At 57.6% G+C, this 16,477-nt stretch overlaps 1 protein-coding gene across 1 annotated transcript in view; it reads right to left on the bottom strand.

The window, feature by feature from the left end:
- Positions 1–5,209: 5,209 nt before the first annotated feature.
- NFAM1 (NFAT activating protein with ITAM motif 1) overlaps positions 5,210–16,477 on the bottom strand; it is a 49,832-nt gene continuing 38,564 nt past the window's right edge. The window contains exons 6-8 of the mRNA XM_043439893.1: positions 15,525–15,623; positions 7,031–7,117; positions 5,210–5,675 (exon numbers count right to left, since the gene is read on the bottom strand). Coding sequence (XP_043295828.1) covers positions 5,616–5,675; positions 7,031–7,117; positions 15,525–15,623 — 246 coding nt within the window. The 3' untranslated portion in view covers positions 5,210–5,615. The remainder of the gene's footprint in view (positions 5,676–7,030; positions 7,118–15,524; positions 15,624–16,477) is intronic.

The raw sequence follows: 16,477 nt of genomic DNA, 5'->3' as shown, positions 1-16,477 counted from the left end.
GATCCCGTTTCAGCTTCTCGGAACCCCACACAAGCGCTATATATTTTATGTTCGTATACACGCATCTGTGCGTGCAGATGCCATAAACACACCCTGGAAGAAGAGAATATGACCAAATGACCCAGTGGTTACTTCCAGGGAGAGGACTGGGTGGAGGTTTGGGAGGTGGCAAGAACAACAAAGAGAATTCACTTTGCTGGAGTCTAGGTGTTTCACTGTAGTATATGCCTGTGTCCCCTGCGGAGATACACACACACAAAACACCCGCCGGCACCAAGTGCAGACAGTCGTGATGGTTAGCCTGACCCACGCTAACCCTGGGCTTCCCAGGTGGCTCAGCCTAAAAGAATCCACCTGCCGATGCAAGAGCCGCCAGGGACTCGGGTTCAATCCCCGGGTTGGGAAGACCACCTGGAGGAGGAAATGGCAATCCACTCCAGTATTCTTGCCTGGAAAATCCCTTGGACAGAGGAGGAGCCTGGTGGACTACGGTCCATGGGGTTGCAAAAGAGCCAGACAGGACTGAGCACATAACCAGAGAGGCCTGACCCACGCGTCACCAAGGCTCAGAGGCCAAAATTCTGAATGTAGGTCAAGGGAGGCACCCTGGGAAGGAAGGTGTCTCAGCGCCTCCCGCCAATGTCCCCAGCTCTCAGAGTCTGGGTTCTGTCTGGAGAAGCCCCTCAGGCGGGCAAATGATATCCCCTGGCGGGCTGGAGAGAGGATGCTGTCAGCCTGGCTGGACCAAGGCCATAGCCCACCCCTCCCTGCTGAGTGGTCTGCCAAGAAAACTATTGAACGACATAAAAATCCATCCTGGAAATCCCAGAGGCATCCTTGGAACGGAGTGTGGCCTTTAAATTAGAATGTGGGGCGGTGGGGAGGCAGATTTGCCTGTAGCTTGATTTCAGGTGAGTGAGGGCTGGTGGCCAAAAGGCAACAGCTGTGCCTGGTTTCGGCCCCGCACCAAGGTCCCGCCCCCGGAACCAAGGTCCTGCCGCTTGCTATGAAGGAGACCCCAGCCCCACCAAGGTTTCCAGTGTAACCAGCACGGGTTCCCATGGAAACCCTGCTTTGCAGACTCCTTTGGAAATCGTTCCCCAGGAGGGGAAAGCACTTCTCACACCCACTTTGTGTTCTTGGGCTTGGTTTCCAGGAGTGCTTGTCTTTAAGTGCTGCGAGGAACAGGAGCCGAAGGAGGGCTGGAGGCTGAAAGCGACCCAAAGGGGCAGAACCAACCGTTTCTAAGCCACTACCCTGGAGAGGCCATGGCGGCCGAGGGTGTCGGCCGTACTGAGAGGTTTCAGACGCCCAGAGGTGCCAAAGAGAGTGGCGGGGCTGTGACCTAGAGACGGCAGGAAATCCCGGCTCGGAGCTGGGGTGCCTCAGGCAGAGGGCCAGCCGCTGAGGCCCTGGCACACGTCCACCTGCCGTCTGTGCAGGGGCTCGGGGTCCAGTCTGGGCAGCAGGAGGCAGTGCCCGCGGCCACCTTCAGGGGCTGCCAGGGGCTTCTCCTACCAGCTCTAGGCCCCAGGGTCCACCCGCAGGACGGCTGCCATCCACCCTTCTGGTCTAAGGCTCCCCTTCAGGTGGGCTCACTGTGGTTCTTCAGCTCCTCCCCTCAGGCATCCTCCTTGCTGGGTAAGAGCCTCTCTCCCTCTCTGGCCCCTCTCAAGACCTCTCCTGGGCCCGGCACACACACACGTCTCCGTTTGCCTTGTCCCCCCTTCTCAAGGCCCCTCCTGGTCCTGGAACCACACACACACACACACCTCCGTTTGCCTTGTCTCCACTCCCAGGTCCTCCCTGTAGGGGAACCAAAGAGGGGGTCCCCACCCCCGGGGAGGCCCGCCCCTGCACTGCTCAGCGGCAGCCTGTTTTTCCTGAAGGCTGAAACAAGGAAACACACCCGCTGAGCCTCCGCAGAGCAGGGAGTTCCCCATCTGTCCGCTCTGAGCAGCGCCCGATGTCCTGATTGTCACTGAAGCCGGGGCTCAGGTGGATGTGGCTGCTCGGAGCTGGAGCTGGGGTTCGAGAGAGGCCGGCGGGCACCCAGCCCCAAGCTACCCCCGAAGGCGGCTGCTCCCTCCTGTTCTCCACGCACTCAGCGTCCACTCAAGCCTGCCCTCCAGGAGCTCAGGTCCAGGCTCCGCGGCCCCTCCTCCCGCCCACGGCCACCTGTGCCCCATACCCCCTGCAGTCATCTGCCATCCCTCACCCTGCCCCACCTATCTCCGCAGTCCTGGCTCAGTCCTGGGGGCCGGAGAATGGGGGGCTTGGTCTTCCTGGCCCCAAGTAGGGGGTCTCAGAACATTCTCTTCTGAGCGTGCCCCCCTCCCCCTCCCTGCCTCTCTCCTTGCTCACTGAAGACTGCAGCGAGCACCCAGCTTGGCCACCACTGACGTCTGTGTCCACAAGAAGGGTAACAGGGGACTCCCCTGGTGGTCCAGTGGCTAAGACTCTGATCTCTCAATGCTCGGGCCCTGGGTTTGATCCCTGGGTGGGGAACTAGATCCCACATGCCACAATGAAGACCCTGTGCAGCCAAATTAATAAAAATAAATATTAAAAAAAGGGGGTGACGGGTTGGTCCCTGAGGGCCTCACGGGCCGCACGGAAGAGCTGGGATTTTGTTCCAGGTGAGGTGGGGACCGTGAAAGGTTTTGAGCCTGAGGAGGGTCAAGGTCCCACATACGTCTCACCAGGATCCTTCAGCTACCTCGTGGGCAGGGGACTGCGGGGGCCTGGGCCAGGGCGGGGGTCGCCGTCCCTCCTGGCTCCCCGCACTATCCCTGGGGCCACGTGCCAAAGGTAGATTGCCAGCCTGCAGGTCTGGGGTCCAGGGGCTGCAGATGCCCCAGGGCCTGGCCAGGCGGCCTCCTCCTGTTCTCGCTGGTTTTGGCTTTTCCAGGAGCAGCTCCGCGGCCCCGTGGGCAGTGTGTCTGCCTCACCCCGACCCCAGCCCTGGCCTCTGCATCGGGCCGTGGGAGTCAGGAGACTAGAGGGCAGCTTTGCTCCAGGCAGTTTTCCACTTTAAGCAGTTCAATAAACCGCCTTCTCGGGGTGGGGGGGCAGGGACCTCTGTGTCCCCACCCCCACCACAGCCCGTAATCCAGTTCAGAGCTCTCCTTGCTGTGCTTGGAGGCTGGGCCTGGAACCGAGCTGGGAGGCTGTGGGCTGGCCTGTGAGCCTGGTGGGGCCTGTGAACCCAGCAGCGCTGTGAGCCCAGGGGGGGTCCTGTGAGCCCAGGGGGGTTGTCCTGTGAACCCAGGGGGTGTCCTGTGAGCCCATGGGGGGTCCTATGAGCCCAGGGGCATCCTGTGAGCCTGGTGGGGCCTGTGAGCCCAGCGGCTGTGAACCCAGGAGGGGGTCCTGTGAGCCCAGGGTGGGTCCTATGAACCCAGGAGGGGGTCCTGTGAGCCCAGGGGGCATCCTGTGAGCCCATGGGGGGCCCTATGAGCCCAGGGTTCCCATGAGCCTAGGAGGGGTCCTGTGAACCCAGGAGGGGGTCCTGTGAGCCCAGGGTGGGTCCTGTGAACCCAGGAGGGGGTCCTGTGAGCCCATGGGGGGGTCCTATGAGCCCAGGGTTCCCATGAGCCTAGGAGGGGTCCTGTGAACCCAGGGGGTCCTGTGAGCCCAGGGTGGTCCCATGAGCTCAGGGGGTCCTGTGAGCCCAGGGTGGTCCCATGAGCTCAGGGGCTTGTCCTGTGAACCTGGGGTGGGGGGTACTGTGAGCCCAGGGGGTTCCTGTGAGCCCAGTGGGCCCTGTGAGCCCAGGGGTGGGTTCCTGTGAGCCCAGGGGGGGTCCCGTGAGCCTGGGGGGAGGTCCCTTGAGCCTGGGGGCAGGGATCCGGTGAGCCCACAGTGGGTCCTGTGAACACAGGGGGTTCCTGTGAGCCTGGGGAGGCCCTGTAAGTCCAGGGGCAGGGTCCCATGAGTCCGGGGGGGTCCTGTGAACCCAGGGGCATCCCATGAGCCCAGGAGGGGGGTCCCGTGAGCCCATGGGGTTCCTGTGAGCTCAGGAGGGTCCTGTGAGCCCAGGGGGTTCCTGTGAGCCCGAGGAGGCCCCATGAGCCCGGGAGGAGGGTCCCGTGAGCCCAGAGGGGGTCCTGTGAGCCTGGGGTGGGGGGCCCCTGCTGCCCTAGCAGAGGGGCTAGGGCTTCTTCCGGACATCAGTCTATGGCCCTGGCCCCGCTCCCCCAGCCCTTCTATCCCTGCAGGGCCTGGGGTGGGGCAGGTACTGACCTGCTGAGCGGACGGTGTTGCCCACAGCCACCCTCCCGGGCAGGCTGGGGTTTGGGCGCCCAAGCCCCTGAGAGACCTCTGGGGCCGCCCTGGGTGTAGGGAGGGAGGACGAGCAAGCAGGGGAGGTGAGGAGGGGATGGGGGGAGCAGGGGAGGAGGGCACTCCTGGTGCTCCCCAGCCTCAACCCTGGTCTGCCTGTGAGACGGGGTGCTGCGGGAGCTGCTGAAGGTGAAATGAGGGGTAACAGAAGCACACACTCGGGCAGCAGAAAGGTCTCAGGATCAGACACTGAGGAGGCACGGGCCTGAGCTTCTGCCACACAAAGGGACCCCTATGCACTCCCGGGGGAGAGCCCCAGGAATCAACCCATGTAGCTAGGCCCAGATGGACAGGGGTGGCCTCGGGCAGCTGGGCAAGCCGGGAAGGGACTGGTCTGCCCTGATCCCCAGGGGGCAGGGCTGGGGCCTAAGGCAGATGAAGAGGAGGAGGAGGGTGGGTGGGGACAGGCCAGGTGGAGGGGGGCTCTGGGGAACCGGGCTGCAGGGTGGACGGACGCACCGCTGAGGCCCTGGGGGTGGAGGAGCTTTGAGGAGGGGGGCGTTGGGAGGCAGCAGTTGGCATGCTGAGTGTCGGGGGCAGGCTGAAGGGGAAACAACCTTGGGGGCCTCATGGGGGGAGGCAGAGAGCGTCAGTCTGTCCGGCACCTGTCTTGCCAGCAACGCCTCCTCCCCTGCCCCCCTGATGCCCAGATCTCCCTCCTCACTTGCGTGTGCCCTGACCCTCCCAGCCCCAGGCCCCCAGACCGATGACCAGCCCCTGGGCCTCCAGGTCGGTCTCCCAGCCCAGCCTCCGCATGGTTCATTCTTGCCCACACCCTGTAACTCCCACGCCAGCCCCCCAGTTCCACTTTGCACGGCTGCTTTGTCTTTGGCCTAGCCGGGCATGAGGTGAGGGGTGGGGGGCATTTGTATAGTTGCTCTTTTATTCATCTACTTGGCAACGTGTGTGCACACAGTACTGACAAGTGTCCCCTTTGGAACCTCCTGGCGGTTCAGGCTGGTACAAGAGAGCCAGTGCATCCCTACAGGGTGAGGAGGGCCCCAGGGATGGGAGGTGTCCAAGAGAGCCCTTGGAGATGGAGGGAGTGCCCACCTGCAGAGGGAACAGCTTGGACCAAAGCCAGGAGACATGGCATGCTTGAGGGGTGTGACTGGGCTGTGGAACAGGGTGGGGGACAGCCTCTTAAATGTGGGGGCGAGGTGATGGGAAGCCCTGGAGCCTCACTTCCGGATAGATCAAGTTCTTGGGAGGGAGAGGCTGCCCCAGGGCCTCTGATCCAGGGCAAGACCCATGGGCAGGCAGAGCTCATCCTAGAGATTTTCATAGACTAGGTTAAATTCACTGTCACCCTCAAATTTTCGCTGTTTCTCCTAGAAAGAAAAAAAAGAAAGAAACAAATGGTAGGTAGGGGAAAGATAAATTTGCACTAATTTAGTTTTAGGCAAAGACAGACAAATAGACAGCTTTCTAAGTAGCTTTGACCGGGAGCCCTGTCCTTGTCCTCAAGCCCACCTCAACAGCCTCCTCTCCCGTCCCCCCACCCCATGCCTACTTTCTGCCCTCCAGCCCCACGGGCCTCTTCTTTCCTGCCTTGGGTCTCCCTAGATGCTCTTCTCTCCTCTTGGGGTGCTCCCAGGACCCTATCTGTTCCCTGATAACCTCCTCCTCACTCTACAGAGCTCAGCTCAGCATGCCAAGAGCCCCCTCCTCAACTCTAGGCTAGTCCCTCCCCAGAGCCCACCGTTCACAGATGTTTCTGTATGTCTGTAAGAATCCATGACCCTGTTCCTGCAGACCCAAGGACGCTGGGGAACTGGGACAGGTCTAGTTGTCCTGGTCAGGATCTCAGGGCCTGGCATACAGTGGTCAATCCCTGGGGCGGCCCAGGGATCCTTGGGTCCCAGCGTGGGGAAGCCTTGCCTCCAGTCACAGCCTAGTTCAGAGATGACTGCAGAAAGAGCTTTGAGAATAGGAAATTCAACAGTCAGCCTATGCCAGGGGGCCCAAGCACCTGTCCCCCTCACTTCCAGAAGGTTCTTCCCAGGTGCCCAGCCACAGTCCTTGAGCCCCTTGCACTTCATGGTGTCCAGAGCTCTGGTATAGACACTACTTAACTTGGAACTCATTTGAATTCATGGGCAGTTGGTTTTGCAGGAAAGTGTCATGCACCCACTTGACAGATGAGCAGACTGAGATTTAAGAGAGACTCATGATCAAGGGATGTACCTTAGCCCCCTTCATGATAACAAAGCCCTGTCCAGACCGGCCCTGGCTGCCGCCAGCACAGTCTCCAGCCACTTTCAGCCTGGGGACAGTGAGAAGCCTCACACCCCTGCCTGAATGACCGGCGTAGACACTCTACTGTGCCCAGCGGTGGTTACGCTTGCTCCCTTGCACGGGCCTACTGGGTCGCAGTACAGCCTGTGATCCTCATGGCAAGTCTAGGAGGTGAATGCTCTCAGGGTCCTCAGTTTACAGATGTGGGCACAGAGGTTAGCCGCTTGGGCAGGGCGGCAGAGCTGGAAAGGGGTGGTGCCGGGCTGGGGGGTAAACCCACCAGGCCTCCTAAGCACCAGGCCAGCCGCCTCGGGCGAGGGCTCTGCTTCAGCAGCGCGTGGCTCACCACCACCCCCCACCCCCGGCACACAGCGGGCACTTCCCAGGTGAGGGGCAGGACACATGGAAGGAGAGGAGGAGCCAGGCTCGCTGCCCCGACCCCGCGTACCTGGGAGAGCAGGCCCTGGGAGGCGGGCGGGCTGCCGGCTTCATTCTGGATGCAGTCGTAGACCTCGGACTCGCGGTGCTGTAGGTCCTGCAGGAGACCCGTGAGGTCAGGGGATGCCCACGGTACCCAGTCTCACTCCTCACGGTCACACGGCCTCACCTTCGCACCCACCATTCCCTCTCGGGGCCATCTCACCCCTCCTTTGTACAGTGCCACTCCTCTGGGTGCCCCCTGCCACCCCCTCCCGCCACCTCAAGCCTCGTGGAGACTGTGCTCAGCCCAGCAGGCTCTCCAGGCCTCCAGTTCACGGGCAAGAGGAAGGGCCCAGGCCCATACCTGCCGTCCCTGCCTGTCCTTGGGGCCTCGGGCACCGGGCAGCCAGCAGTCCCTCGACGTGACTCCCATGGCCAAGGCTCCAATAGGATGCTCTGTGGACATCCCCCCCTCACTCCCTGGACCAAAGCCTGGCCCCTGGGAGGGTCCCACCCATCCCTCCAGCCCTCTAGTTCTCCTTTGACCCCTCCCCCCGGCCTGTGCTCACAGAGGACCTAGGCTCACACTGGAATCACACTCCTCTCCCACAGAGGTGCCTGGTCTGTCTCTCAGTCACCGTGGCTGCGGTGGGGACCCTTGGAGAACAGCCCTGAATGAGCTGTGGTGAGGGGGCTCCTCGCTCCCCCGGGTGTGTGTGTCTTAGGGCCACACTGACTCTCGGTCCAGCTCTGAACAGCCTGACCAGAGGCCTCAGGATGGTATTCATAGAAAGACACGATTTCTTGTTTGAAATCAGACAAGATTAGGCTCAACTCTCAGCTCTGACACCTGCCAGCCACAGGCAACTGGGAGCCTCCCTGTGCCTCAGTTTCCTCATCTGTAAAATGGGAATAACTATGTCCATCTTGCAGGCTCGGTGGATGATTCAATGAGAGATTGTGCACAAAAGGCCCAGCATCGGGTCTAGTGAGTCACACGTGCTTAATAACGACTGAATGATCGTCAAGGGAGGCTTGGGGCCTCCCTCCCCTCTCTGCAGTCACAGCCTAGACCCTCGCTCAGACCCTGATGGGCACCAGGGTGGATGCTGCTCCTTGGGGCTTGTTGGAGCAGAGCCACCAACAGCCTATGCAAGAGGCAGGAACCTTTCCTTCCCACGTGTACATGTCATATGGATGCCGGCTCGTTGCCAAGGAGGTGGTTTCCCTGGCAACAGGCAAGCAGGGGTTGCTGAGGAAGGCTGGAGAGACAGGTGGTACTCTGAGGCAAGAGAAGGGAGGGGAGGTAAGGAGGGGTGGGAGGAGGCTCTGAAGCAGCGGGGCATGAAAACCTGTGTAATAAACCATTTGGCACTTGGGAGACCCTCACTTCAAGGGCGTCACACACAGGGATGGCAAGGCTGCCCTAGGGACCTCCGAGTCAGAAAGAGGGAGGGTCTTGGAAGAGGGGCTTCCGACCTGCCTGCGGGAGCAGGGAGGCCCCAGGGAGAAGCCCCAGTTCCAGTGAAAGGCATCTTCCGAGACCTGCTCTGGCCTGCTGGGCTCTCACGCCTGCCCAAAGCACCAGCCACCACCGGCAAGCCTGACACATGGGGTGTGGATTTCCCCAGCGGCCCTGCGCCCCCCACCCCCTCCACCCCCCCAGTCCTGGATCTCCGAAGATCTGACAGCCGGCCTCCCACCAAGCTGGATGTTCCTGGTCACAGACAGAAGCAAGAAAAAGGGCCTCTTTGCTGACATGTGGGCAGAAGACCAGATCTCGGGCCCCCCAGAGGGTCCCCTTCTCCCTCAGGTCCAGTGTCCATAGGCCGCCCACCACTTATTAGCCCAGAGACGCCCGGAGCTGTCTCAGGTCACACAGCCCCTCCTGCCCTCCGTGCTATGTGCTTCCACTGGCCTGGGCACGTGGCTAAGTGATTTCCAAGCCAGAGAAGAGCATCCTGACCCGGGGGCCCCGCAGGCCTCTGACCCACCCTGGCGGTGGTCAGGCTGTGGGCGGGAGCAGCTGCGGGGCTGAGGACAGGGCAGCTGCAGAAGCTGCTGCCAATTAGCAGCTGCTGAGTGAAGCCTCTGACAAGCCCTGACCTGCTGGGCTGCATCTGCATGCCGGCTGGGACCTGCATCACTAGGCTGTGAAATGCAGGCAACCTTGTCAACAGGACACCTTCTTGGCCTTCCGGGGAGGGGGTGATGGGGGCCGCCTCCCTCTGCGGGGAGAGGGCCAGGCCTCTGAACTGGCTGCTGGGTTGGGCTGGGCTGGGCTGATGCTGTGCTTTTAGGGCTGGCCTGGATGCTGGGAGGTGCCACGCTGCTGTGCTGTGCTTTGCGCTGAGGCTGGGCCGGGCTGGGCCACTTGTCTGGGATCCAGGCCCCCTGAGCCCTTTGCCTCCTGCGGTCCTGTATGGACAGTGTGCTGAGCTGAGTGGTCGTCAGCCCTGGCAGAGGGGTCAAGTCAGCACCGAGGCCTCTGTCCTGGTGGACTGAGGTCAGAAGTCAGCAGCCCTGGACCAAGACCTAATCTGAGGGTCCTGGACATTGATTCCCCCAGTAATACCCACAACTGTCACCAAGGAAACACAAGAGCTGTGTCTCATGGACACCTGAGATTTGCCTGGTGCCCTCTGGGGGCTTCCCTTGTGGCTCAGCTGGTAAAGAATCTGCCTGCAATGCGGGAGACCTGGGTTCGATCCCTGGGTTGGGAAAACCCCTTGGAGAAGGGACAGGCTACCCACTCTGGTATTCTGGCCTGGAGAATTCCATGGACTGTAAAGTCCATGGAGTTGCAAAGAGTTGGACACGACTGAGCAACTTTTACTCACTTCACTCTGGGGGCAGATCTGGGAGCCCCGTTCAGCAAGAAGCGATACTCAGGAGGGACAGAGCAGTTCTGCTCTAGGTCAGGATCCTGGCATGTCTGAAGCAAATGGTCCACGGCACTAACAGAAGTCCGGGAAGGCAGGACTGGGCTAGGCCTCCAGTGAAGGCCTCATGTGCTGGCTGAGGAGCTGGCAGTGGGGAGTCACTGGAGGTTTCTGGGTGGGAAGCGACAGCATCAGGGGTGTGCTGGAAAGGCCCCTCTTCCTGCCAGGAGGAGTGGGAGGGCTGGAGGCTGAGCGCAAGAATGAGGGCGCTGGGCCAGGCGAAAGCTGGAGCAGCGCTGAGGGGAGGCATCCAGATGCCCCTGGGGAATGTGCAACTACAACGCTGATGCCTCACATTCGCCATGGAGTGCCCACTCTGCCTAGCACGGAGCCCCCCAGGGAACCCCAGGCACCCGGGAGCTAAGAGCAGGCCTCCACTCAGCTGACTGCTGAGTGCCTGCTATGTGCTGGGCCCCGGGGCCCCAGACAGACCACAGTCGGAAAGTAAACAGTGGCCGTAAGGGCCACGGAGAGACCTGGAGAGGGAAGGCAGGGAGGCTGGGTCACAGCGGGGGGTGGGGGGTGAGGAGGTCAGAAAGGCCTCCCTGCAAAGGTGCCCCCGAGTGGAGAGATGGGAGTGAGGGAGGGGCCCCACGGACAGCTCCAGACAGAACCCCGGAGGGGGGGGCGCACACACAGCCAACACCAAGGCCCCACCAGAGGGTGGAGCGGGGGCAAGCCTGGCGTGTCTGGAGAACAGCAAGGAGACCAGCGTGCCGGAAGCAAGTGAGTGCCCCGGCAGGACGGCCTGTGGGCAGAGCTCTCCAAGAAGAGTCAGGGTTCCAGTGCCCACTCTGAGTGAGGCAGAAATCCACCTCACTAGACTGTCGTGAGAATGTGATCTGCAGATCTCCAGCTCCAGGGCCCATCAGCACCGACCCAGGGCCCCGGCTGCTGGGCTGTGAGACCCACATGTGCACAGAGGCCACACCCCTGTGGGCTGCCCCCAGCCAATGGCTGAGCCCGGCAGGGATGCCATCCCTGCCTCTCCCGCCCTGGGAAACCCCCAGACCCCGCTGACCCGGCTCCCAGGGGCCTTGCTGAAGCTTCCCCAGACTGTGCGGAGGTCAGCACATCCACTCTGCCTTCCTTCACCCTTTTCTTTACCCAGAACCAGATCAGCATCAGTCAGACAGCTCTCCCAGGTGTTTCCATTTGCTCTCACAGGTGGTTCCCGGAATACCACTATCACACATTTACTCCTGCCTTGGTGTCTGCTGCTCAGAGGACCGAGGCTCACCAAGGGCTCAGAGCAGAGCAGGATGGGACCTATGTTTGGAGGGGGTGACTCCGCTGCTGCTGATTGGCGCACAGATGGAGGGGCTAGGGTAATAACAGGCCAGCTGATTAGAAACCAATTGCAGGGGGACTTCCCTGGTGGTCCAGTGGTTAAGACTCCACGTTCCCAATGCAGGGGCCCAGGTTCAGTCCCTGGTCAGGGAACTAGATGCCACAGCTAACACTTGACACAGCCAGATACAAGAAAGAAAGAGAGAGAGAGAAAGGAAGGAAAGAAGAAAGAAAGAGAAGCCAAGTGGAGGGCTCCAGGCAAGAAATGGTGGTGGTTCCCACCAGCGTCAGCCCTGGAGGGGTGAGAAGATTCAGATCCCGGGTGTGTTTGAAGTTAAGTTGTGCTGATAGACCTGACAGGAGCAGTGATGGAAGGAGAGAAGGAAGGGTCAGCTTCAAAAGGTTTAGTCTGAGCAACAGGAAGGATGGAGCACCCACTCCCTGCATGAGGAGGACTGCGGGAAGAGGCAGTTCCATAGCTGAAGAACCGGGGACTGGTCTGAGAGAGAAGCTGATGAGGGGTCCAAATAGAGCTGGTTCCGGCGTTCAGAGGAGGTGTCTGGGCTGGACATAGAAATGAGGGAGCTGTCAGAGTGTAGACGGTCTCAAAAGGCTGAGGCTGCATGAAATCACCCAGGGAGGGGAGAGAAGCTCAAAGAGAAAGGGCTCCAGGCCTGGATTCCAACGTTTAGAGGTCAGGATTCCTCTGGATTCCTCTGGTGAAGGAGGCTGAGGATGTATGGCTGTGAGTCAGAGAGGCATCACGGGAGGGTGGAATGTTCTGGAAGCAAGTAGACAAAGCGTGTCCAGGAGGAGGGAGTGCTCGCTGGCCTCAGACACTGTGGCTCATCAAGGAAGAGGAGGACCCAGCGGACCACTGGGTTTAATATCAGGGAGGTCAACAGTGACCTTTAGAAGGAAGGCTTTGGTGGGCAGAGAGAACAGGTGGGCAGAAAGTCTGACTCAGTGGATCGGAAAGGAGAGAGAGAGAGAAACTGGAGACAGAATTTTGACAGACCTTTTAAAAGGAGTCATGGAGAAAGGGCAGGGTCACTGGAGGAGGCTGCTGGCTCAAAATGAGAAACTTAAGATGGAAGGAATCGTAACATGTTTGCAAACTGTAAGTGGAAAACTGTACATCAGCCCTGTATCACAGATTATGGAACCAGGACTCAGAAAGTTTGAGTAGCAGAACTCATGAACAAAAAAACTAAGCTTTGCACCCCAGTCTCTCTGGCTCAATCCAAATCCGTGTTCCTTAATCGGTCAATTTTCACACACACACACATACACATGCAAATTGGAGTAGGATAGCCTTTTCTTTTCTTGTCACATATCATGAGCATTTTCCCACATGAATGAAAAACAAAAATTGACATAATTAGAAGGAGAAATATACAATCTACAATCATATGGGCAGATTTTAACTTGATTCACTTAACATCTAATAGACAAAAAGCCAATAAGGATATGGCATACTTTAACAACACAGTCAATAAGCTTGACCTCTCTGACACACACAGAACACTCACTCACTCAGCCATGCACAATGCAAGTTCTTTTCAAATGCATTTGAAATGTAAGCTGACCTAAAGCAGATCTCTACAGACCTCAAAGGATTGAAATCATACAGAAGGTATTCTCTGATCACAATAGAATTAGTAAGAAATAAAAAACAACAAAAACTAGAAAATAATTAAACATTTGAAAATCAAGCAGACCATTTAAAAATAACTCATGGGGCAAGAAGGAAATCTCAGTGGGAAATTTAAACTGAACAATAACGAAAATATGGCATATCAAAATGTGTGGGAAGCAGCTAAAGCCACTTTTAAAGGAAAGTTCATAGCTTTAAGTGCATGAATTACGAAAGAAGGAAGGTTGAAAATCAATGATCAAAGTATCCAAAGAAAATAGAGGAGAGGGACTTCCCTGGTGATCCAGTGGCTAAGACTCCGTGCTCCCAATCCTGGGGGTCTGAGTTCAATCCCTGGTCAAGGAACTAGATCCCACCTGCTGCAACTAAGAGTTTGAGTGCCACAGCTAAGGATCCTGCAGGTCACAACAAGACCCAGTGCAGCCAAATAAATAAATACAACAAATCAGAGAAAGAAAGTAGAGAGGGGAAGTACACAAAGGTCCTCCCTGTCCACGGTCACCACTCCTATTTACCATCACTGTCTGAGGCAGTGCAGGAAGACAAGAAATACAAGGTATGAAGGTTAAAAAGAAAGAAATGAAACCTCTATCATTCATAGATGACATGGCTGGGTCCGTAAAAAATACAAAGGAATTCACAGAGAAAGAATTAGAATTAATTAGTGAGTTCAGCAAGGTCACTCTTTATATAGTCAACATACAAAAATCAATCATATAAAAAAGAATCAGTCATATCTCAACTTGGCAGCAATAGACAACTAGAAAATAAAATGGGGACAACACACATACCCTAAAGCCCCATTATGAGTATTAATGAGATAACAGGTGTACCGTGGCACCAGGCATGTAGTAAGTACTCAACAAACAACCCCTGACATCATCATCACGCTTGTTCATGTCATTCTTACCTGCCCAGGTCCAACCCTAGCTACTAGGGACAGGTCTCAAGGGCTAGCAGAGTCTGTGGCCTCTCTTCCCAGCGCCTTTCCAGCCCTAAAGCCTCTGGAACCAGCCAGCAACCTGGCAGAGCCATCAGACCTCCTCCCCACACTCCAGCAAAGTTAGCCTGAGTCTCCGAGAAGTCTAAACACAGGCAAGAGAGATGCTCCATGCAAGTGAGTCTCTTCCATTAAAAATAACCTTGGAGAAGGATATTTATTCATGTGAAAAGATGTTCATGAGATATTGTAACAAAAATAGTGGTACTACTCCAATTTTCTTTAAAAAAAAATGTGTGTGTGTGAGTGTGTGTATGGGTCTCTCTGTATGTGTTTACAGAAAAGACTGGAAGGTATAGAAGTCAATGTTACTAGTATTTATCCTGGAAGAAGATAGGTTTAGGATGATGGTTATTTTCTTCTATTTGATATATATAGAAAGATTGTGTGTATGTGTGTGTGTGTGTGTGTGTGTGTGTGGAGAGAGAGAGAGAAGTGTTTTTATTTAACAGCTGACATCAGAATTCCTCCTAGGGAAAATACCATGATGAGCTGCTGGGAGAAAAGAGAGACTATGGGGAAGTCTGGGGCCATGTGGGAAGCAGTGACTGCTGGAAATTCCCTGGGGTGGGAGTGGGGACAAAGGCCCCAGGAGAGCTGGTAGTACTGTGTCCCCTTTGGGGTCATTGGTGCTGCCCTGAAGGAACCCTATCTTTGCCTCATCCCCAGCCACCTCATCCTTGATAATCGGGGTCATATTCTGAACACCCTCTGTGTGGGGATTTTCGGACATTGAGGAAAGACCCGTGTTTCATGTACGGGTCAGGGTGGTGGGGACAGGAACAGCTGAAGCTCGTACTGGCAGAGTCCCAGAACATGCCCTGGGGGGCCCTGCAGGACCCCCGGCACGGCTGTGCACCTCCCAGGTGTGAGGCCAAGACCCGCAACTGGAGGGACCCGAAAGTCCCGTAGAGTTGAGACCGCAGCTGACATTGGGTAGTCCTTATTCTTCACTTTCTCGACAATGAGCATATGTTCCTCGTTCAGCTAAAATAGATGCAACTGAAAAGGAATATCTGTCGCCACCCCAGCCCCTGGGCAGAGTGGCTGCATGTTGACCAGGTGGGCGGGCCCGGCTGGGCAACAAACAGCACCCGGCTATGCCTCTGCCTGGCTGTAAGGACATAAAACAATGTGTGTGTGTGTGTGTGTGTGTGTGTGTGTGTGGTGGGGAAGGAGAGAGTGAAGAATTGAAACTCATTGCTATATTTAGGGTGTGGGACACTGCCCGACCTTTTCCTCTTTTTGTGATTCTTCTTGTTGCTCCAATGTTGTTTGTGCAATAAAAACAGGAAGGAGTTGGTGAGCTGGTCACTGTCATTTGGTCAGACGGAGGAAATTTCTTCATACCTCACCACTGTGCCCTTGCCGCCCCCTCGTTCCAGAAGCGGAGGGGCGTGCCACGGAGGGGACCCCACCGGCCCCTCCCAGCTACGTGTCTGCCAGGGGCCAGGGCGGCAGACCTGTAACCCCGACTCACCTTCACAGAAACCCCACAGGGCGGGGATACTGGTCCCCAGTTCACGGATGAGGAAGCGGAGGCTCAGATTTCACAGAGAAGTCACACAGCTGGAACTCTGACCAAGTCGGGGAACGAGTCCCCAAGTCAGGCCTCAGCGGGTGGAGGACTCACCGTGTAGACGGATTCCGATGGAGGCTGCCCTGGGCTGCTGGTGGCAGTGGGGCTCGGGCACTTCTTGGCAGCATGCTTCCACAGAGCCTGCATCTGTCCCTAGGGGAAAGGAATCAGGGTCTTCAGGCTGGGGACCAGCAGCTCCTTTCTCCCCAGGCCCCACCAGACCCCACAGAGGAAAGGATGGCAGATATCCATGAGGCCACTCAGAAACTGATCACTCAGCGCCTTCCAGCCACCTTCTCCTGAGAAGTGTGGCAAATACCGCAATGCATGCATGTATGCTAAGTCGCTTCCGTCGTATCTGACTCTTTGCAACCCTATGGACTGTAGCCCACCAGGCTCCTCTGTCCATGGGATTTTCCAGGAAAGAATACTGGAGTGGGTTGCCATGCTCTCCTCCAGGGGATCTTCCAGACCCAGGGATCAAATCTCCGTCTTTAATGTCTCTTGCATTGGCAGGCGTTTTTTCTTTTTTTTCGTTACCACTAGTGCCAACTGGGAAACCCAAACACCTGCAAGACCTACATCAAGTCACTCACCTGCTCGGGGATACTGGAAACGATAACGATTCCATCGAGGCACCCCGCCCTCCACACAGGGCCTGGTTCTGGGGAGGCGGGTGCTGCAGGGAGACAGGGGCCCCGGCTACAGGGCCGATTACTGAGGAGGGCTGCAGAGTGAGCACCAGTCAGACCAGGTGTCCAGTCCCCTCTGTCCCTCACGGGCTCTGCCTTCGCCCCTCTCTGGACCTCAGTTTCTTCAGCAATCACCTCCTTTGATAGAATGTTGCACAGATTCAGGGAGCCGAGGAGGAAGTAAGTGCTTAACATGTGGGTGTCACATAGGTGGCCCTTGGCCAATAACACTCACTTGCCAGGCACCTCTGGTGAACCAGGCGGCGTGGACACGGGGGCCCCATCCCTGGCCTCCGGGGCTTAGGACCCAGTGGA

The sequence above is a fragment of the Cervus canadensis genome, chromosome 21, assembly GCF_019320065.1.
Source record: "Cervus canadensis isolate Bull #8, Minnesota chromosome 21, ASM1932006v1, whole genome shotgun sequence".
Lineage (NCBI taxonomy): Eukaryota > Metazoa > Chordata > Mammalia > Artiodactyla > Cervidae > Cervus > Cervus canadensis.
This window is presented reverse-complemented; position numbering and strand designations above follow the sequence as displayed.